The sequence below is a fragment of the Xenopus laevis genome, chromosome 2S (assembly GCF_017654675.1).
Source record: "Xenopus laevis strain J_2021 chromosome 2S, Xenopus_laevis_v10.1, whole genome shotgun sequence".
Classification (NCBI taxonomy): domain Eukaryota; kingdom Metazoa; phylum Chordata; class Amphibia; order Anura; family Pipidae; genus Xenopus; species Xenopus laevis.
The window spans coordinates 57543370-57567293 of record NC_054374.1 but is presented as its reverse complement, the minus strand read 5'-3'; the positions used below and the strand labels follow the sequence as shown (position 1 = coordinate 57567293).

At 35.9% G+C, this 23924-nt stretch overlaps 1 protein-coding gene across 4 annotated transcripts in view; it reads right to left on the bottom strand.

Moving 5' to 3' along the window:
• Positions 1-23924, bottom strand: part of LOC108709441 (inositol 1,4,5-trisphosphate receptor type 3) — a 187013-nt gene that overhangs the window by 12093 nt on the left and 150996 nt on the right. For 3 of the 4 annotated variants that reach the window (XM_018249260.2, XM_018249263.2, XM_018249261.2), the window contains 8 exons: positions 23172-23285; positions 22527-22719; positions 20113-20238; positions 12014-12186; positions 10153-10317; positions 9088-9268; positions 4762-4857; positions 1958-2079 (listed from right to left, as the gene is read on the bottom strand). In XM_018249260.2, the coding sequence (XP_018104749.1) occupies positions 1958-2079; positions 4762-4857; positions 9088-9268; positions 10153-10317; positions 12014-12186; positions 20113-20238; positions 22527-22719; positions 23172-23285 (1170 nt within the window). The remainder of the gene's footprint in view (positions 1-1957; positions 2080-4761; positions 4858-9087; positions 9269-10152; positions 10318-12013; positions 12187-20112; positions 20239-22526; positions 22720-23171; positions 23286-23924) is intronic. The other variant, XM_041583821.1, reaches the window with a different exon arrangement.

Sequence of the window (23924 nt, the reverse complement as noted above, 5' to 3'; positions counted from 1 at the left end):
CAAAAGGAGGCTCAACTATGTATGGATGTAATATCTCTTTTGGGGTGCCCAAATTTATGCACCTGTCTAATTTAAGGCTGATTAGTAATTAATACAAATATTTACTAAGTGACAGCACAGAAACCAGTGAAACTAGCATCAGAATTTAATAATCAGCTTTGTGGCATCAGCTTATATTACAGGCCAACCTCATTTTTTTCTTGATAATTTGTGACCACCCCTAACCTTAGCTTCTCAACAGCTGCTCAGAGCCCACTGAGCATGTGAGTGTAGCAGACACTTTCCAAGTTGGTGACCCCCTGTGGCAAGTTTGAGGACCCAGATCATTGCTGCTATTGAGAAGCTGGAACTTTAGGCTGGTGCAATAAGTTAAGTATATACAATATGACATTTTTAGCCATATTAATTTTTAGGAGTTTAGTTCTCCTTTAAGGACCAATGTGTTGGGTGTTGAAAATATCTGCAGGTGCATTGAAAAGCTAATTTGGGTTAGTTTTGCAACTATTTAATGACTTTAAAACCCCTGAATCTATTCACACAAGTTTTGTGTAAATGCTGCTTCTTATCCAGCTTTGAAGGTGTCAGTTTTCTGTATAATTCTTTAACTTTCACTTAGAGCTGGGCAAAAACTGGAAGATTAATGAAAACGTTCAACTCTCTGGAGAAGGGACTAAACCTGGGACTGAACATTGTTTTTGCTGATTATACTTAATGGCACAACACATAAATGCAAGAAGGTCCAGCTTCTCTGAGAGATTTGACTAAATTAGAGAACTGGGCAGCAAAATGGTTCAATGAGGTTCAATGTTGATAATGCAAGGTTATCACTTGGGGAAAAAATATAACATTAGCAAAAATGATAGTTATACACCTAAGTGGCATATTTATCAACATTGTAATTTGAATTTTTATCAAGTTTGCGTTTCTTTGCTGAAAAAATCACAAATTGAGCTTTCAGAACTTGCAAAAAAAAAAAGAAAACCTTAAAAAAACATGAATATTAAAATTTGGCATCGAAAAGCTCACAAGTTCATGTAGAAATCAATGAAGTAGTTTTAGCAAAATTCATGTAAATTTTTTTAATTTGCGTTTTCGAGATTGGAAATTTAATAGAATAAATTGAATAAGTGCACATTTGAAATTTTTGAGCTTTTTCAAAACTCAAAAATGTTAAAACTCAATTGTTGATAAATTGGCTTTCAAATTAATGTTTTGGGTGACACCTTAACTGAGAAGGATTTGAGAGTATTTATTGAAAACAGATTGTGCAACTGTAGACAGTTAGAGGCTTCTTAAACAAATAAAATACACGTTTTTGCATAAAAGAGGGCATTGATTTGAGGGAAAGATTATAATTTTGCCACCTTACTTATTCCTGGTAAAGCCACAACTTGAGTATCGAGTTTTGATCCCTGATCCTTAAGAAGAATATTAATGACTGGAAACAAAACTGATAAAATGCATGAAATATTTAACCCATAAGGAAAACCCATCAAAGGGGAGTCTCAGGTGAAAAATGGGTTGATAAGGGGACACAATTTCTCCTTACAAGTACATTAGTGTACATTAAAGACTGATAGAACAAAAGGCCACCCTGTAAGCTTGCTGTCTTTTGAAGCAGTGTAAATAATACTTTATAGTGAAAGCAGTGAAGCTGTAGAATACCCTGTCAGGTGATCTTTTTTGGCAGATTCTGTTAATGCCTATAACTTTAAGGTCCTTGCTGTTCAAAGCCAATGAAGAGTAAGTGAAAATATGTAACTTGGCCCCTTGTGTGCAAACAGAACATTTAGCTGCTTCCTCTGAATACAATGACATTTCTGATAATACATTTTGTATATAAGAAAACTATTACTTATGTCAGGCATAAATATACAGATTATTACTTAATATAACATTACACTAAATATAATTGATGATTTGATGATAAAGTTAAGCATATTTAAAAATTTCTTACATCCTTGGAAGGTTTTCTTAAGACGTCTCCCACACCTCCTCCATTTCTCAGTCCATGGTTAAGTACAGTGATAATGCACATGAGCAAAGTATCACAGGCTCTTTCTTCATCACCATCCTCTTCTAGAAGTATAATTAGGCAATTGAAAGAACATTAAGATTAGGATGGGAGATCCGACGAGAGGCAAATGACAATTGGTAATTAAAAGATGTAAAATCAAGGAAAGGTAGTACAGGATTAAAAAATATTAAATAAATAGCCTGAACAACATTACATTCATCCTTGCAAAGGAATTTGGACAATTTTCTGATTAAAAAATCTGATACTAAAAATCTAAAAACTGAAAGTATCAGATTTTTGTGTTTTTCCCCGTATGCTGCACATTTAGGCTAGATTAGATTTATTAAGGCAGGAGTGCCCATACTTTACTATGCAGGATCTACTTTTAAAGAGGCAGATTTATCAAAGGTCGAAGTGAAAATTTGAATTAAAAAAAATTCAAATTTCAAGCTTATTTTTTATTTAGGGAATAGTCCAAATTCTATTCGAAATTTATCATGTACTGTCGACTTTGACCATTCACCATCTAAAACCTGCCGAATTGCTGTTTTAGCCTATGGGGGACCTCCTACAACCTATTTGGAGTCAATTGGTGGACTTTGAAAAATCTGAGGTTTTTTGGAAAAACTTTGAATCGAATTCGATCAAATGCTCTATTACTTCGAATGAAAATGGACCTATTTGTCCAAAAAGAATTTTTTTTGACAAATTTTTAAAACTTTTTTTATTCAAGTTTCAAAGTTATGGGAGTTCAAAAAAACTCCCATTACTTTGAAATTCGACCCTTGATAAATCTGCCCCTTATTGATGTTGTCCCATTATGATCTATATCCATGATATCACTTTTAGCATTCTGTTTCATGGAAAATATTACTTAAATATTATATTAATTCATAAGAAAATTTATATTACTATATTTAAAAAACAACTATTTCTTATGTAACCTTAAGAATAAATATCTGAATGAAAAGCATGAAATAGGAGGGTGATTTAGTCAAGCTGTTTGTTGACAGTGTCTTGAGATCTACTGATCACCAGCTAAAGGACTACTGGTAGATCCCGATCTACCTTTTGGGCACCCCTGTATTAAGGCAAAGTATAGTACATAGCACCCTTTGTCATACAAATCCAATACTGACCACATCAATAAACACCTATCTATAGTGAATTGCAAATGTGGTAACAACATCATGCTGCAGAGATGCTTTTTATAAACAGTTTCTAGGCATCTTATAACAACTGAAGAAAGAATGTACAGTAAAAGATACAAGGAAATGCTGCAAGATAAATTGTACTAAATACAAATTTAAAGCAACACTTCAGTTAAGAACAAAACAATTAATGTTTTAGAATGAGCCAGTCAAGCCCCAATCTCAAAGACACTGAGAATCTGTGGCACTTTTGAAATACTGAGGTGTGTCAACCAAATAACCTGAACAACATGGAATAAATCTATTAAAACAATAGAGCAAATGCACTACTGAACAACTTGCAATGCTAGGACATCCTTACCTCAAAATACTTAAAGCTGTTAATGCTGAATAAAATTGCATACTAAATGGCATATCCAAATCAGGAGCTAGTAAGCCCAGACCCCTGTCCTGTCCTGCCCTAACCATATTCAGTTACATCTGGGCATGTTAGGAGGCAAATCCTGACCACTTTCCCACAAATCCCCTCCCCCTTTAGGTCCACTGATCTGATCACATACACATACTAGAATCAGTTTTCGTTAGTAGTGAGTTAACCCACTTGAATGTTTTTGATGTGAGGGAGAAAACTGAAAAGCACACAGACATGGTAAAAACATCCAAACTCCTTACAGGTAATGGACTGGTTGGATTTAGCTTTGGCACCAGTACTTTAAAGCACCAGTGCTAAACTTTTATCTACCATGCCACCTTCATTGTTTTAGCAGGTGTAAAACCTGCCCCCCCAGCACTGAGAACAAAACAAAGGCAGAAGCCCATATATCTAGTTACTCTAATGCACATACCTATGTCATTGGTTCTTAGGGAGCTATCACTATTGTCACACCTCAATATAGTGATTTGAGAGGGGTGTCATTTCCTCTTTGGCCTTCCTCTGATAACCCAAGTGGGGAGCCTGGGGTCAAAAAGGCCCAGTAAAGAGTTCTGCCCTAAAGGAACTATCCTTTTTCTGCTAGCCTAAAGTTTATATTTACTCTGTGATCCTTTTGTGCTGTTGGGGATCTGGACCACTTGTCTATGGAAACCCCAACAGTGAACCTTTCCACTTACCAGGCTGTCTGGTGTATGACATGATCATGAGTGATTATTAGGGTCACACATGCATATACAGTACATAAACAGTTGAACTCACCACAGAAAAACTCAGTAACTTTCTATTCATTCCTATGGGATTTTTAAAAGCATCCTTATCAAATGGTGAACTCCATTGATAAATACAATTCTAAAAATCCCATGGAAATTAATAGAAAGTGAGTTTTTTTGTGGTGAGTTCTAATCTCACATTTTGATACTGTAAATCTGCCCCTTAAAGTTTAAAATTCATGCAATGGTCAATTAATTACTATATTCATGTGTTTACCTTCTTCAAAAGAACAAAATATGAAGTATATGTTGAAAAGTTTAAAATTCATAAATGGGAAACATAAATGAGAAAATAGAAGTAGTAAGGGGGAATACTAATTTGATACTAAATAAAGATCAAAACAGGTACTAAAACTTACAATTTTATTTAAAAAAAAGGATAATATTTACCCTCTTCCTCATCAAGTGTTGCAACTCCAACAGTGCAGTCTATCTGATCCTTCTCACAAAATTCAGCAAAAGTGTTTGGTGCCATTGGACTGGCAGCTATAAAAACATTAATTTACATTAATCAGGTCATGTCTATATAATCAATGTACAAACTAGCTGGTCATGCTAAGAATAAAAATTAATAAATTGAGCCAATTTACTACAAGTTAATAGTGGCAATATTCATATTAAAGGAGAAGGAAAGGTTAAAACTAAGTAAGCCTTATCAGAAAGGTCCATCTAAATATACCAGTAAACCCCTAAAGTAGTGCTGCTCTGAGTCCCCTGTCAAAAGAAACACCACATTTCTTTCCTTCTATTGTGTAAACATGGGCTTCTGTATCAGATGTCCTGCCTTCAGCTTAAATCTCTTTGCCCTGGGCAAGAGCATGCTCAGTTTGCTCCTCTTCTCCACCCCCTCCCTTTTCTACTGTAATCTGAGCCCAGAGCAGGGAGAGACTCAGGCAGGAAGTGATGTCACACCATGTTAATACTGCAGCTCCTATTCTAAACAAACAGAGAGTTTCTAGAGCTTTTTACTCAGGTATGGTAAAGCATTCTACAGTATAAATATAGCATTCTATCTTGCACTATTGCAGCTAATCTATTGGCAATAAAATGCCTCCGTAGCTTTCCTTCTCCTTTAAGCAAAACTTAACGCAACTAATTATTAACTAATTTTTAACTTATTAATAACTTAACGTTTGGCTTTTCCTTCCACATCCAGTCCAGACATTAATAGTGCAACTACAACATTCTTAAGGAAGGACCAAGTCCAAGCAGCAATTTACTGCAAAGTGCTTTTATTCACACAGCATGTTTCAGGTGTAGAACCCTTTTTCAAGTGTGAGTGGTACAATTAAAATTGAGCATAAATAAAAAAACACCAACAATGTAACTACCTCCAACTCCTCCCCTTCAATAAGTTGCAGTTGTGTCTTCAAATCCTGCTAAGTGGTTAATAGTAATTGTTAAACAAATCCCCAACAGATATAATATATATGACTAACATTTACAAAAAACATTTAATACTCCATTTATCATTCAGACCTTCTGGTATTTGAGAATTACATTTTTTAATCCAAAAGGCTTCCCTTTGGAATAGTAATTTTCCAATATGTGTGGTTTGTGGAACACATACTAGTGATTAGAAGGGGGACCCTCTTGCTGAGTTTTATCAGATGGTGGAAGATGCTTACAGCAGCCATCCAACCATGAAGAGATGTATGAGTTTCTTAGATGTTAAATTAACGATTACAAATGAAGGCATCCGCACCGAATTATACTGCAAACCCACCGACAGGAACAATATTTTGTCTCCGAATAGTTTCCATTGTCCACACACCTTAAGAGCAATCTCCAAAGCTCAGTTCCTAAGGGTGAAATGTATTTCTTCCACTGAACAGGCTTACCAGGAAGCAGCGCTTAATCTAACACGAAGGTTTGTTGATAGCGGTTATGAAAGCAAACATATAGCCCAAATATCCAAGTAAATTGCTCCAAAAGATAGACAAAGTCTCTTGTTGGTAAACAAAGGAAAGACAAAGTCTCTTGTTGGTAAACAAAGGAAAGGATAAATTACCTACTAAAAGGTATATAATCCCATTTGTATCAAAATATAGTTCCCAAAGTAGGAAGATTGAAACAATTGTAAAGAAGTATTGGCCTATAGTACTCTAGGATAATTATTGAGTAAGGTGGTCAGTGATGTTCCATTGTTTAGTTACACTTGTGGAAAAGCATTGAAAGATATACAGTACTATGCCCTACAGACTTAAAGAAACCTAAGGGAGGGAATACACTAGCAAGCAAAAGGAAGGGCACCTTTGCTTGTCTTAACTGTGTTTGTTGCTCCTCCATTATAAAAGGGGATTCTGTTAATCATCCTTCACAAGGCCATGCCATTAAAGTAAAAGGTTTTTAGCGTGAGACCACAAGTGTGGTTTACCTAATAAAATGCCCTTATGGGAAGGCCTATGTGTGCCAGGTAAAAGAAAGGATTAAAGAACATAAAGCAATATTAGGAATTTTATACCTGGCGGCAATGGATACTTCGGTATCTAGGCATTTTTTTGAAATGGGCCACAATTCCATGCAACTTAAATGGTTAGTATTGGAGCAAGTGAGATCACCACAGTGGGGTGGAGATGTTGGAAAATTACTAATCCAAAGGGAGGCCTTTTGGATTAAAAAATTTAATTCTCAAATACCGGAAGGTCTGAATGATACATGAAGTATTACATGTTTTTTGTAAATGTGATCATTGCCTGATATTTCTTTGTTTCCTTGCAGATATTGGTGACTGCCTTAGCCAGGAATAGAACAGAAAGGGTGCCTTCAAATAACAGGTATCCCAGTCTAATGACTAGCAGTCATATATATTATGTATCATTTATTGTGTAATATGTTTCACTGTGTTTTTACACAGGGTAGGCTTGAAGGGCAGTACCTGAGTTCAAGTTTGACTTTTAGTATGTTTCATTTGGATATAATGGAAATGATTTTGTTACACATGATGGACACTTTGTTGCGGAACTTCACCTCCCCTCCCTTGGTTGGACTATTCACTTTGTATCTGTTGGGGATTCGTTAAACAATTACTATCACCTACTTAGCAGGATCTGGAGACACAGCTGCAACTAATTGAAGGGGAGGAGTTGGAGGTAGTTACATTGTTGGTGTTTTGTTATTTATACTCACTTTTAATTGTACCACTCACACTTGAAAAAGGGTTCTACACCCAAAACATGTTGTGTGAATAAAAGCACTTTACAGTAAATTGCTGCTTGGGCTTGGTCCTTCCTTAAGAATGTTACAGTTGCACTATTCATGTTAAACCAACTTTTCATTCAATTCCAGTGTTTGTGTCTTGCAAGGTATATCTAGCTGGAAGGAAGTTCTGAACTCTGTTGTTAAAAGGATTAAAGCTGTACTCATGCATTGGTTCAGCATGTCTCTAAAATGACTACATTTATTTTTAAGATATGCAAAATCAAAGATTGATGTCCTCCATACTTTATTTAGGCTAATCTAACTTTCCCTTATAATACAAAATATTTGCTACTGTGTGGACCAGTGGCATAATTAAATGTTACTGGGCCCCACATCAAACTCAATTTACAAACTCAAACCATTGGTAAGTTGACCCATTTTACCCAGATATATTGAAACTGCCCTTTAACTATGGCCTTACTGGGCCCCCTGCAATTGTAGGGTCTGCATCCTCTGTAGTTACACCCCTGGTGTGGACTACACAGCAGCTTGCTTATACTGTATAAACTATAGTAGAGTTTCAGAAGCTAACACACCAGTTTTACCAGTGCAGAATTACAGTACATTTTACTTTAATTACTTAAAAACACTAATTTTTTAGTGTTACTGTTCCTTTCAGCATATGTTTTTGTATCATCTCTAGCCTTGCAGGTGTCTTAAGACAGGAAACGCTCAGAGACAGTACTAAAAAAGATTACCTTTACTTATTGGAGGATAAACAATCTATATACTTAAATTCTCCACACCAGCATTATTTCTTACTGAGGTGAATAGAACAGACCTTGACTGTATGATGCTTAAAGTTGGTGCATAAGTCATTAATTAACACAAGTTTAACAAACATACTTTCGTCTATTGTTTTAATTAAGATATATCTTTTTTGTTTTGTGTAAATAAAATCTGCGGATGTCTTATAGACAGTAAAAGTTAGAAAATTAAAATGCATGTAGCAATACAGCCCTCATCCCGGGGATTATGCTGGACTATGCTGAATCATCTTTTAAGCATGTGATTTTGTGCCCCTTAGTGCTCTATAACACTTGAGTCTGGGGGTTTTTATAAACAAGGACCTTAAAGGAGCCTTAATGCCTGATAAAAGAAGTAGGCTAGAAATGTTGTACATTATGTTTTGGGCTTTTGTACCAGTCCAAGGAAACTACACCCCTTTAGTCTGGAAGATGTGTGCCTCCAAAGATGCCCTGGAAGCTCTCCATCTTCTTTTCTGCTGATTCACTGCACATGCTCTGTGATGCTGTCACTTACTGAGCTTAGGGACCAAATTAAAAAATACAGTACACATAAAATATAAATGTCACAATATAAGACTTATTAGTAATAAGTCAGATTTCTTCTTAATTGGAGGCAGGACTGTCTTAGACTGAGAAAAAAGAGAGAAGTGGACTGTATAACTTTCTAAATATTTTAGATATTTTACAGCTTACATTTAGGTATTCTAATATGGATTCAAAGCTCTAAATAGGGCGACCTGATCTGTTTCTGAAAGCTCCCTCTTACCCTTTGGCAGTCGATCCACCTCCATGATGAAGTCATCTTTAAGGAAAAGGAACCCCACGATTGAGAAGAGATATACCAAGATAAGGGCAAGCAGGGCAGTCAACAAGATGGAGCGTCCATTTCGTGTCACACTCTTTATCACATTGAATAGAGTTTCCTCCCGGTAGATGAGATCAAATAGCTGAGAGGGTTAATATATAAGAAATGTAAGCAATAATGCTTCTCTGAAAATAACATCAACTACAAAACCCATAAACAGATTAAACTGATTCTGTCACAAAGAAACATCACTTAATATAGCTCCTCATGCAAAATCATGTACTGTTTTTCAATAGAACAGATTTTTTTAAAATATAAATTTGAGGCAAAACATGTTCTTACTTTTTCAGGTCCTCACAGTCTTTTATACTGCTGAACTAAGAGCTGAACAAAGGTAGGTAACAAGATAACACTTCTCCTCAAGAATTTGGCTGCCTGAACTGTTAGGAGCTCCATGTTTCTATGCTGCTTCTCACATTCTGGGAGAGAAACTGTGCTGTATTTTAGCTAGTGGGGAAATGGGCAAAACTGCCCATACTGCCTCCGACACTTTTGTGGCCCTGTGCTCTCTATAGGTAACAGCGTACATGAAAATACATTTAAATTACTCTATAAGTGAATTGCTGCCGGTAGAACTGACTTCTTCCATGTTTTTGTGCAGTTATGCAAGAACTCAGTTTTATCTGTGATGATTCAAATATGAATCAATTCAAAAGGTATTTTGGGTACTTTGTTGTCCAACAGGAGGTTGATTTCCTGTGGGCAACAAAGTGCTCCATCTGCCACTTCCCTAACATCTACAGCTTAAACCCTGCCTGCTTGTCAGAGCTTCTAATAATTTTAATTGTGCTGAGGGTGACACACAAACAGAGGTACTTGTTTGTACTTGCTAATGCTAGTGCTTTGTGTATGAGTTTTACACTTGTGCTCCCACCCATGGTAAATAATTGTATATGTCTTATAATATACATTCCTTTTACATAAACAAAAATAATAAAGTTCACTTTCAGGTATTGAAAATCTTACCAATATGCTGTAAAACAGTTCATGAATAAAGAGGCCGAGAACACTGGTCAGAATATAAGCCACGTGGTATAGGAATTCCACATCCATCACCATTGCTTTATATCCACGAATAAAGGTTCCCCGATTGCCCACAAAGCTCACCACAAAGACAATTTTGTTTGTAAGCTGTTAGTAAACAATAAAAAATTATGTGTTTTTTATAAACAAAGACCAACTTTTTTGCATCAAACACTATTCATTATGGGTTCATTTTTGGGCAGAGTTCATTGACACAAAAGCAGATTAAAATATATATTTAATGTATTTTCAGGTGGTTTATTATAGTCTCTTTCTTTGTTTTTCACATTTGAAATGCAGCCACTATGATGTGTAGAAAAGCACATAAGTCAATCGTCAAAATGATACAGTATGAATGGTATGGAAGCTTAAACCAATATACCCGTGAAAACATACTAAAGTGCCTAGCTGATCTTCCCAACTTGTGGAATCATATACCACCCGCTATCCAAGAGGTCGGTATACAAATAAGATGTTACGTCTAGAACAAGTAGAAGTCATGAAAGTTTTGCCTAGACAAAAATGTTGAACACAAGTCTTTTTTTTTTTTTTTTTTTAATCTCACGTATCTATTGTGTTGTATGATATATCCTAATAGTGTTGTACTGCAACCCCTGGTTTACTACACCACATCATCTTCTAGCTTCTTGTTAGAAGATAAAATAGAACTATGGAGACACAATGGGCTTTGTGAGATAAAAAAAAGGCAGAGAGCAGCAAATATATAATTTATGGTGTTGACACAGATGCTAGCAATGCAATGAAAAGGGTTCACTTTGAGCTATGCTGTGCAGTGTGTTGTCTTTCAGAGCATGTCTGTTAGATTGTAGGTTAGGTGAACTCTAAGCCAGTAATACCTTTATTGAAGGGACAAAGGCAAAACAAAAAATAATTATATGTTTACTTCTTAATAGTTACTTTTAACAAATACAAGGAGAATTAAAAGATAATGAAGGTACAGTATACTGTAATAAGAAATAGCTGTTCATTAAGAATGCTGTTTTTTTATATGATGGGTTGGGATAAAGGACATTTTATACTTTCCAATGGTAGCCCGTCTTTGTATATGTACATTATACATGTATAAGTATTATTATGCTTTGGAATCAGGTCCGGACTGAGAATTAAAATAGGCCCTGGCATTTCAGGTACAAAGAGGCCCAATCAGCCCCCACCAGCCCACTAAATACTGACTTTCTATGGCACCTTATAGCAGCCCCTCTGGCATTTGCCAGAACCCACAGATTGCCAGTCCGGGCCTGTTTGGAATAATATACATGTAGAAGTAAAATGAAAGACTGGTTGATAAGCGCACAATGTTTTAGAGCAATAAGTTCAGAGATATTCATTATTCACTATTATTCAAATATGTTTATGCATAACACGAAAACAGACTTGTGTCCAAGTCACAACACTGTACAGCATAGGTCAAAGTAAACCCTGGAGATTTTACATTTGCATTGCTGCCATTACTGGGTCAACACCATAAATTATATGTTTGCAGCTCTAAAAACACATTTATTCCAATTCATTGGAATGGAATTCAAAAAGGTAGAATCTACGTTGCTGGCAATTTAACTTTTTTGCCAGTGGTATAGATTCAACATTTTTGGCAGTCAAAAGGTTAAATCTTAATCTTTACTAGAATTAGATACAGTAAAGAACGATTATGTTTTCAAAAACATCGATTTTTAAAAACCATAATGCCATAGATTTTTCATTTGAAACATATAAAAAGATAGTTCTTTGAAATGTATTGCTTGGTCCAGAGCCAAGCAGTCTGGATAATAGATACACGTCTTACATTTAATCCTCCCAGTATGTAAAGAGTTGGGCCAATTCCCAGGTAGTAGACAGAGCGCAGGATCAGAGCCACAATCAAAGGCCGAAAGCCATAGCGCTTTGTAAACAAAGACATAATTGAGAAACACACCATGCCCCAGAATAGAAGTGAGATCAAAGGTGAATCCAGAATTCCTGTAGGGGCACAAAAAACACATGCAAAGTATGTATACACAAACAAGCTTGTTTTATTTTAATGTAATGAGGTTTCTACCTCATTTTTTTTGTATATAAAACACTGCAGTACTTATTTAAAAACTTAAATTTTTTTAACAAAAGCACCTATTTAGGAGATGCTTCTTACAAAAGTTACTGTAAATCATTTTAGATAAAATTAACAACTGCAGCAGCACCCCGATCTTTGATCAAAACTTTTTATTCATGCAACAACGGCAACGTTTCGGGCTATACCAGCCCTTTATCAAGCCATTTTAGATAAATTATGACAGTGACTTTTTTGTACCTGATTTGTGCAGTGACCATGTTTCTTTTCATAGACCTTTTCATAGACTGCACTACAGTGGTGCCATGATTGCATTTTTGAATTAAGGATCTAGGTCACCTTTTTTGGAACAATGTAAATACATTCATATTAAGGGTAACTCACCTTAAATCTATTTTTATTATGGTACAGAGATGTATATTCTAATTCAATTTGTATTGGTATTTTTATGTGGACCTTGAATCAGGTATGTGATTTGTTATCTGGAAACCAGCTATCCAGAAAGTTTAGAATTATGAGAAGACAGTCTCCCATGGACTCCATTTAAATAAAATAATTCAGATTTTTTTAACTGATTTTCTTTTTCTCTGGATTATAAAAACAGTACCTTGTACTTGATCCCAACTAAGATATATTAATCCTTCTTAGATGAAAAACAAAATCATTTTGAGTAGACACTGAATGGAGATCAAAATTATAGCATTATCCCTTATATGCAAAAAACACCCAAGTCCCATTGCATTCTGGATAATAGGTCCCATGCCTGTATAACCATATTGGCTGCTAGGGTAACATTTACACTAGCATTTACTCTAACAACCAGGCAGCTAAATTAATAAGTGAAAGGGTTACACTTATTAATGTTCCCCATGATGCCTTATATTTGGCTGCAATTATATTCCTCCTTCATTGTCTTTAAAATATTCTTTTTTTTTTTTTTCGTGTTTAAATGTTTTTATTGTTTTTCATATAAACAAGCAAAATTTCAAACCAAAGATCAAAGAACAAAGCTATACAATGAGGCACACCTAATCAACTTGTTGTGGCACTGGCTAAATGCACAGAAATAAAAATAAAATAGTTTTTAATTGGTGATGTCACCTAAACAATTTGCTAGATTACAAATGAGTAAATTAAAACAAAACCAACAACTTAACTACCAAATCACACTCAGTGAATTTTTGTAAGATTCTTAACTGTTACAATCATACAAGGAATGAAAACTACTTTTTATGGACACATCAGATTAACCACTATAAGAAAATTATAACTGTAACAAGCCCAGAATGCGTGGTTTGAAGCTAGAATCAATTTGGTCCCAGAATATTGACCAAGTTTCAGTAAATTTTCTTTTTAGATGGGGTTCTGCTGATTTAATCCTTATCGCTTCTTGCCAGCAGAGTTGATTTAAAAGGGACTGTATATCTGTTAAACAAGTTGTGGTCCACATTTGATTTAAAATTGTGGCTAGAAAACAAAAATTTCCAAGTAAAAGTGAGTCTCTGAATAGGGGATTCGTTTTAAAAACAGTGGGTACTTCATTCCATTTATTATGTACACTAGCCAAAATGTTGGGGTAGGTGTTACAACAAATTTCAAGTTTCGGGTAAGTAAATCTTTCTCTTCCAGATATCTACTCTATAAGGTATCTTGTAATAGAAGCTAATTTGAAGGTCCTGAAATCAGGAACCTTCAACCCCTCCCCTCCAAATTCTTTAGGACAACATAACTTTGAAAGAGCAATTTTAGGCTTCTTATTCCCCCAAATGAACTTGTTCAATTATGTTCAGTATGCTTTAAAAGAAGCGGCAAGTTAAAACGTGGGTACATTAGTTTAGGAAAAATTTATATTTAAAAAAAAAAAAAACAATCTTCCCTTTTAAATTCAGGGGAGTATTTTTCCATTTATGACAAAGGTAAAGCACCTTGTTAATAGCAGGAGTAAGATTCAAAGCGCAGAGTTTGTTCAGATCTGCTGGAATTTTAAGTCCTAAGTAAGTTAAATGGGGTTTAGGATTTTTAAGATTCAACTTTCGAGGAGAGAGCCCCGAAATGGCTATATTAATATTCAAAATTCCTGTTTTATTGGCATTTATTTTGTAGCCCGAAAAGGACCCAAACTCTTCAAAGATTTTCCCCAGTGAGTCATTGACATTTTGAGTCATCAGTAGCAGATCATCTGCAAAGGCTAGCGATTTCAAATTAACTTTATTGATTCTGATGCCTTGGAAGCAGTTCAAGTTATTAACACTCTGATCAAAGGTTCAAGCGAAATATTAAAGAGTAATGGGGACAAGGGGAACCTATATGAATTTTAAAGAAGGAAGAGTTCACTCCAGCTATTACTATCTGGGATTCAGGAGAGGTGTACGCTTGTATACCTCTTCTGAATCCCAGATAGTAATAGCTGATAATTATCTGATAAAGCTGGAAAAGGGGCCTGTGATCCCAAAACGATTCAGGCAATTGAAGAGATGATTCCATATTGCGTTATCAAAAGCCTTTTCGGCATCAAGACTAACTATAGTGCATGGGAGATTGTGGCTTCTGGCATGGGACATAGCAGAGAGTACTGCTCTGATATTCTTTATGCCAGACCTCTTCCTTAAGAAACCATTCTGGATTTCGGAGATAACTGATGGAAGGAAAAAAGAGAATCTGTCCGCTAGAATCTTGTATAGCAGTTTGATGTCCTGATTAAGTAACAAAATTGCTCTATAACATGTAGGTAAAGTAGGGAGAATTATCAAATTAGACAGTGTAGTGGTTAAGAGCTTCTTGCCCATAAGTTAAATATCATTAAAGAGCTCTGCGAGAAAAGGAAAGATTTTAGTCGTTAATAGTTTGTAAAATACTGGGGGTAGACCATCTGGCTCGCCTGCTTTTTTCTTCTTAAGATTTTTAATAGCATTTGAGACCTCATCAATTGATATAAGTTTATTTAAATTAAGATTTGAACATTTTTGAAAAATTTACTTTATCGAGACTGTAGTTGGGAGAAGAATATAGCGTTTTGTAAAATTCCTTAAATATATTAACTAGTTTTGAAGGGCTATTGGTCAGGGAGCCAATTTTGTCCTTCACTTTTATCAATTTATAATTGATTCCAGCTCTTAAATAGTTAACCTAAACATTGTTAGTGTTGGCCAATTTTGCTTTTGAGTACCGGGCAAAGAAGGAATCTCTTAAAGGAATTGTTCAGTGTAAAAATAAAAACTGTGTAAATAGATAGGCTGTGCAAAATAAAAAAAATGTTTCTAATATAGTTAGTTAGGCAAAAATGTAATGTATAAAGGCTGGAGTGACTTGATGTCTAACATAATAGACAGAATACTACTTCCTGCTTTTCAGCTCTCTTGGTTTACACTGATTGGTTACCCTGGTTACCAGGCAATAACCAATTAGAGACTTGAGGGGGGGGGGCACATGGGTCATATCTGTTGCTTTTGAATCTGAGCTGAATGCTGAGGATCAATTACAAACTCACTGAACAGATATGTCCCATGTGGCCCACCTTCAAGTCACTGACTAGCTCAGATAGAGCTGAAAAGCAGGAAGTAGTGTTCTGGCTATTATGTTACGCATCCAGTCACTCCAGCCTTTAAACATTAAATTTTTGGCTAACTAACTATATTAGAAACATTTTTTTATTTTGCACAGCCTAACTATTTACACAGTTTTTATTTTCAAACTGAACTGTTACTTTAAAATAAGCCAAGATTTTAACGAATCAGTTATCACCTTGTACTTTTGGACATTTTCGGGCGAGGGAACGTTTTTCAGATTGCTATAACAATCTCTTTGTTGCTTACTCAACTTCAAAAAATTGTCATTTACTTTATGATAGAGGCAAATCCTATAGGAGGAAAACTCACCTCTAATGACCAACTTCCAGGTCTCCCGCAATAAGGGGAGGTTGTCTTTATGTTGGGCATTTTTAATAAGAATAGATCCCATCTTTCTGAGAGCATTTTAGAAAATTCTGGTTGATCAGCCAACATCAATGGGAAAGACCAGCGCTTAAAATTTTCTTCACTACTTGTGATGTTTACTGTATTACTGCTATTACTGTAATAGAGATTGCTGTGGTTAAATTTGTTAGTGTTCTATAACTATATCTTGCTGCATTCTGGGCTAGATGTTGTTAAAATGGCTTATACATCCTTCCATATTCTGGAGCACATGGGTATTTGTGCACAGATAACTAGCTTCTACAGTCATATGAAAAAGTTTGGAAACCAATCATAATTCTTTGGAGTTTTGTTTATCATTGGCTGAGCTAGCAACTTCCTTTTAATTTATAATATGCCTTATGGAAACAGTAGTATTTCAGCAGTGACATAAAGTTTATTGGATTAACAGAAAATATCCAATATGCATCATAACAAAATTAGACAGGTGCATACATTTGGGCACCCCAAAAAGAGATATTACATCAATACATAGTTGAGCGTCCTTTTGCAGCCTCTAGATGCCTCTTATAGCCTTTGATAAGTATCTGGATTCTGGATGGCGGTATTTTTGACCATTCGTCCATACAAAATCTCTCCAGTTCAGTTAAATTTGATGGCTGCCGAGCATGGACAGCCTGCTTCAAATCATCCCAGAGATATTCAAGTCAGAGGACTGCGACGGCCAATCCAGAATATTGTACTTTTCCCTCTGCATAAATGGCTTTGTAGATTTCGAAGTGTGTTTAGGGCCATTGTCTTTTTGGAATATCCAACCCCTGTGTAACTTCAACTTTGTGATTAATGCTTGAACATTATACTGATGAATTTGTTAATATTGGGTTGAATTCATCTGATCCTCAACTTTAACGGGGCACAAGTCCCTGAACTAGCCACACAGCCCAATAGCATGGTGGAACCTCCATCAAATTTGACAGTAGGTAGCGGGTGTTTTTCTTGAAATGCAGTTCTTCTTCCACAATGCAAAGCGATTTTTGTTATGACCAAATAACTACATTTTTGTCTCATCAGTCCAAAGTACTTTGTTCCTGTATTTTTCTTGGCCTGCCAGACCTGGGTTTTACAGCAACTGTTCCTGTGGCCTTCCATTTCCTGATTATATTCCTGACAGTTTAAACCTCTGAGGTAGCTTTTTGTAGCCTTCCCCTAAACCATGATACTGAACAATCTTTGTTTTCAGAACTTTTGAGAGTTGCTTTGAGGATCCCATGCTGTCACTCTTCAGAGGAGAGTCAAACAGAAGCACAACTTGCAATTGGCCACCTTAAATACTCTTTCTCCTGATTGGACTATGAAGTTGAAGGCTTAATGAGCTAATCCAACCAATTTGGTGTTGCCATTAATCAGTATTGAGCAGTTACATGCATTCAAATTAGCAAAATTACAAGGGTACCCACATTTTTGCACAGCCAGTCTTTCACATTTGATTTAATTTCATACAACTGAATGCTGCTTCACTAAAAATCTTTGTTCAGAAAACACCCCAGTATTTAGATGTGATGTGATGTGGGAAATGAAAGACATACCACTGTTATCTTTTTTGTTGAAAGTGGAGTAAATAATGATGCAGGCTGAGAGGGGTTCCCAAACTTTTTCATTGTATACAGTGCATCTAGATATTCTGCACTGGCAAAGGTAGCCACCAGAACCATAAACCATGCAGGAGCCAGAGCTTAGCTTAGTTTCACTCTTGTCCTTAAAAGCATCTCCTGAAAACCACTAATAACCTATGAAATGTTTTGGAGTGGCTGAACTAGTCTGAAATGTGACTTTATTTTATCTAAATAGCACAGTTAATCTTAAACTCTAATGGAACAATTCAGTGTAAAAATAAAATAATGGGTAAATATATAGGCTGTGCAAAATCAAAAATGTTTCTAATATAGTTAGTTAACCAAAAATGTAATCTAAGGGAGCCACATGGGACATAACTGTTTAGTGAATTTGCAATTGTTCCTTAGCATGCAGCTCAGATTTAAAAACAAATGGTTATGACTCATGTCCCCCCCCTCAAGTCACTGATATGTTACTGCCTAGTACCCAATCAGTGGAAACCAAGAGAGCTGCAAATCAGGAAGTAGTGTTCTGGCTATTATGTTAGACACCCAGTCACGCCAGCCTTTATACATTACATTTTTGGCTAACTAACTATATTAGAAACATGTTTATTTTGCACAGCCTATCTATTTACCCAGTTTTTATTTATATACTGAACAATTCCTTTAAGTATGATACAGGCTGGTATTCTAAGACAATTTGTGATTAATGCAATTGTAGAATGGCGCAAACATGAAACACACAAAATGCTACAGGTTACACAGTATGACAAAAGTTCTTAGGACTGCTGTGGGGGGCAGTTTTGGTAAGAAATTTTTAATGTATGTTTGAGAAACAGGTCATCTGCTGCATATTTGGGAAGTGTTAAAAATCATTCAGTTGTGGAGCACACTGACTCCAAGGTATTTCATTGAAATTACATACCAATATAGACTGATAAAAAAGGGCCCTGCTCTTTAGTTATAAACATTAATGGGGGAATGTAATATTGGTCGCTAATGAAAAAAATCATTCACAATTCATTTGCAATGCGAATAAATGCAAATAAATGTTCTCAAAGTGAATATAGACATGTTGATATACACCTGATTTCAGGTATAACTTGTGCCTATTGTATTCAACTATACTGATGTAGGGATGTGAAAATTTAGACACCCTTACCCTTTATTGACAGGCACATCCTTAGTGATATGGACGCCTTAGTGCAGGTGTCCCCAACCTTTTTTACCTGTGAGCCACATTCAAATGTAAAAAGAGTTGGGGAGCAACACAAGCATAAAAAAGTCCCTTGGGGTGCAAAATAAGGGCTGTGATTGGCTATTTGGTAGCCCCTATGTGGACTGGTAGCCTACAGGAGTCTCTACTTGGCACTATACTCAGTTTTTATGCAATTAAAACTTGCTTTAAAGCTTGGAATTCAAAAATAAGCACTTGCTTTAAGGACCCTGAGAGCAACATCCAAGGGGTTGGAGAGCAACATGTTGCTCGCGAGCTACTGGTTGGGGACCACTGCCTTAGTGGGTCCTTATGGGGGCTTTGTGCTTATGTAATCCCTGCAGTTCTCACAGTGGATGCTAGATGGCACTGTGGCAGAATATAAAAGGCTTGCAAACCATGAGGTCAGTGTCCATTGCTGCTGAACCTTTCCTCTGTTATGCCACAAAGGTTAGGGGTGGTGGAACTCAGCCTGAGTATAGTGAAGTGATAGTTATACACTTTAATAGATCACTCTAGGAGTGATAGATAGGGTGTGTAGTTGAGCAGCTCAAAGCTCCGACGAGGATATTAGAGGGATTAAGATCCCGGGTATTACTGACCCCATAGTAGGGACTAAGTGTTAGACTCAGGGGAGTACATAGTCTTCTGAGTTCCACCTAAGGTAATCCTGAAGATTGGGGAAATACCTTCCAACCAGCTGCCTAACTCTCTACGTGTACTCTTTACTTTGCAGAGAGTCATTCTATGTTTGGTACAGTGAGTATATCTTGTTATATTGGTTGATCTATGTGTTACTTTATGTTCCATGCTCCATTGTGAACTCTGGTTTTGGTTAATAAACTCAGTTTATGGTTTAAGCAAAATAAAACTACTGGCGCCCAATCTTGTGTGCATTTCACACAATTACAGTTGCACTACACCCTGCCTCCACCCCGCTGCGATGGCTTACCCCTGAGAAAAGAGTCTTATGGGTGGTATTAACCCACGCAGAAAGTAGATAACACAGACTTCCATAAAGTCCGCTACACTGTATTCAAGTACATTTTACTTTAAGTTTCATCTCGTAGGATGTAAAAAAACATGATTACTTACCTATAGATGCACCCTCCACATAAGGGTAGAAGAAAGCTATTATAAGATTGATGAAAACAGCTAGGTTGAATGAGATTGTACCCCAGAGAGTCATTCGGCCTGAAAACCAATACATCAGTGGCATACCTAAAAAGAAAATACAAAGCGGGCAAAAATTAACATTGTTACTGAGAAAAAAGTTAGCCTTCTGCTAACTGACGCACTGGCCGGGTATCAGGTATGTGATTACAATCAATGGGTGGTGCCTAACATTGCCCCCAGTGATTAAAGCGGTGGTTCACCTTTAAGTTAACTTTTGGTGTGTTATAGAATGGCAAATTCTTAGCAACTTTCCAATTGGTCTTCGTTATTTATTTTATATAGTTTTTTAATTATGTGCCTTCTCCTTCTGACTCTTTCCAGCTTTCAAATGGGGGTCACTGACCCTATCTGTAACAACAAATGCTCTTTAAGGCTACAGATGTATTATTATTGCTACTTTTTATTACTCATCTTTCAATTCAATGCCTCTCCTATTAATATTTCAGTCTCTTGTTCAAATCAATGCATGGTTGCTAGGGTAATTTGGACCCTAGCAACCAGATTGCTACAACTGCTAACTGGAGAGCTGCTGAATAACAAGCTACTATAAATCTCAGAATATAACTCTCTACATCATACTAAAAGTTAATTCAAATGTGAACAACCCCTTTAAGGATAATGACACATGGGAAGATTTTTCGCCTGCAAATTTTTTGACGCAGCTGCGGGTGAAAAATCCCTCGAAAATGGCTCTTCATTGCCAGTAATTGAAATCTTAGGCAATATGTCCAATGTATCACTAAATCGCCTTTGGGCAAATATTCGGGAGATTTGTCACCCACGTCAAAAAAATTGCGGGTGAAAAATCTAGTGTGCCACTACCCTAAGACTCTCCTTCTCCTTTAAATCCTTTAAATTACATTAATGATGCTGTGTTGGGAGTGATACCATCTGCACACAAATTGGAAATCTAGTACTACAATCAGCCTGCAATTTACATTAATTTGTACCCACATTGGTAACCTTTGTACAAGCTGCAGCACTGGTTGCTGGGACGTGCCTCTCATTTCTAGGTTGTGACAATATAGCCCTTAGGATGTACAGTATGTGTTAATTTTGTATGCCTACTTCAACATACAATGACCACACTAATCAGACTTTATACAAGATACATTATAACCAAAATTGTTTGTCTACACTCAATAGCAATACAGCAATACTCCATATTTCATGGTGCTATGCTACTTTAAAGGAATTGTTCAGTATAAAAATTAGAACAAGGTAAATAGATAGGCTGCACAAAATAAAGAATGTTTTTTATAAAGTTAGTTAGCCAAAAATGTAATGTATAAAGGCTGGAGTGACTGGATGTATAATATAATCGCCAGAACACTTCTTTCTGCAGTAGCCAATCAGTGACTTGAGGGGGTGGGGCACATGGGTCATAACTGTTTGCTTTTGAATCTGAGCTGCATGCTAAGTATTAATTGCAAATTCACTGAACAATAATGTTCTATGTGGCCCCCCTTCAAGTTGCTGACTAACTCAGAGTTAGAGAGCTGCAAAATAGGAAGTAGTGTTCTGTTATAATAGACATCAGGTTACTCCAGCCTTTCTAGCTTACATTTTTGGCTAACTAACTATATTAGAATTTTTTGTATTTTGCACAGCCTATCTATTTACCTAGTTTTTATTTTTACACTGAACTGTTTTTTAGTTTAAAACATTTAAGAACCTTTAAGTGTATTAACACTTATTGTATCTATAAGGCAGTGGATACTGATGTGGAGGTGGCTCTTCTAGCTGCTGTTGATAAGCCTCCCAACACATATTGTTTGATTGCAGTGATAATACTGGGAGTCAGTAATGTCCAGTATTTTCTCAGTGTATGCCCAACTTAGTTCTTAACAGTTTTCTTACTTTTATAGAAAAAAAACTCACTGGACCCACACCTTTGTCTAGGTACTAAAGCACCTAATTTGAGTTATCTTTTTCTTTGCCCCTTTATTATTTTTTAATCACCAGGTATACACACCAATGTGATACACAACAAAGTATAAAAGTATAAATAAAATGTAACCTTTAAATAAGGGGTTATATTATATAGATATGAGACTATTTACAACTGGTCTTTTTTATTTATTGTGCTTTTTTATTAAAGGAGAATGAAATATTAAAACTAATTAAGCCTTATCAGAAAGGTCCACCTAAATATACCAGTAAACCCTCAAAATAATGCTGCTCTGAGTCCTCTGTCAAAAGAAACACTGCATTTCTTTCATTCTATTGTGTACACATTGACTTCTGTAGCAGACTTCCTGCCTTCATCATCAAGGGTGAAAATAGACGAACTGTAGCAAACCCTATGCCTCGTGTTTCATTACTATCCTTACTTCGAAGTTTCCGTTGCCACTCCATTTCATTGTGAAGGAAAGCTGATTGGTCAAAAAAGTCGCTAACTTTGCTTCCCTGCTCATCCTGTTCTGTGGTGGTGAAAACCCTATGCTTGGTTTCCTCTGTTAGGAATTTACAGATGCTTGGGACAGAAAATACAATTTGTTCCATGCTTCTGTCCATACGTACAATCTGTGAAAAAAGGAGCAGAAGTATTAAAAACACAATTTTTCTTTGTTTCATTTTTTGTCTCATTAATATTCTACATTCATTATTATTCAAATTCTGCTGTGAAGTTACATGTCTGGACTTTCTTAAGGAGACTGCACTGCATAATAAATACAAAACACCAGCAATTACTTGGGCTAGCAAGAAAAATCCAGACTCCAAATCTTGAACATAAGGCAAGTGAAAGAGAGGCAAGTGGAAGAGTTACATATTCAATCTCTTTTTAATGGATAGATTGGATAGGGTATGTTTGGTGGCATCAAAACATAACTGAGAAGGATAATAGAAAATTGATACATTGAATTAAAAGTACATTAATGTGTAAAAGTTCATCCTTATTTAGATGCATCTCTGACTTGAGGCAGTTTATTCTAAGAAATGTTATAAGATAGATTGTTGTAGTAAAAAATTCAAACCTCTATCTGTGAAGTATGCTTAGCATAATATGACAATGGATCTTCCTCTTCTTCTTGGACAGGAGCAGTAGTGGATTTTAACATCTGGGTAAACTGCTTATTATTCAGACTAAGCTGTAAAAGCAACAGAATATATTTAGACTTAGACATTTAAAATAATGTAAAAGGCAAATTATGTTTAATTTTTATATCTAAATATAATGTAATATATATTATATATAATGTAATATAGTCTGGGAGACCAATGGCACAATGGCCCTTATAACTGAAGGAGTTGTGGTTGGGCTTGGGTGTTTTACTATTGAATGCTGTTCTCATATCTATCACAAGAAGGGAACATATCAGAGTGACTGAAGTTTATCAGAGCACATGTCGCAGGGCTGGGGCATTAGCATGTCTAGTAACACATCAGATTTCAAAATTAATATTTATTTTTTCCTGCATTTTGTAAAAAAACATGTTTTCCCATGACAGAATCCCTTTAAGGAGTGATGGATATAGATCCAAGGATAAGCTGGAAAGTGTCAGGAGAAGAAGGCAAATAATTCATAAACTATGATGAAGACCAATTGAAAAGTTGCTTAGAATTGGCCATTCTATAACATACTAAAAGTTAACCTGAAGGTGAGGTATTGTAAGAATTCTCTCTGGAACTATGTTCTAGGTCAATATGCATTAATTTAACCATTCTATGTGGTACTACATCAAATGCCTTTAAAAGTAGATTGCACTGCAATTCCACTGCCTTCCCAG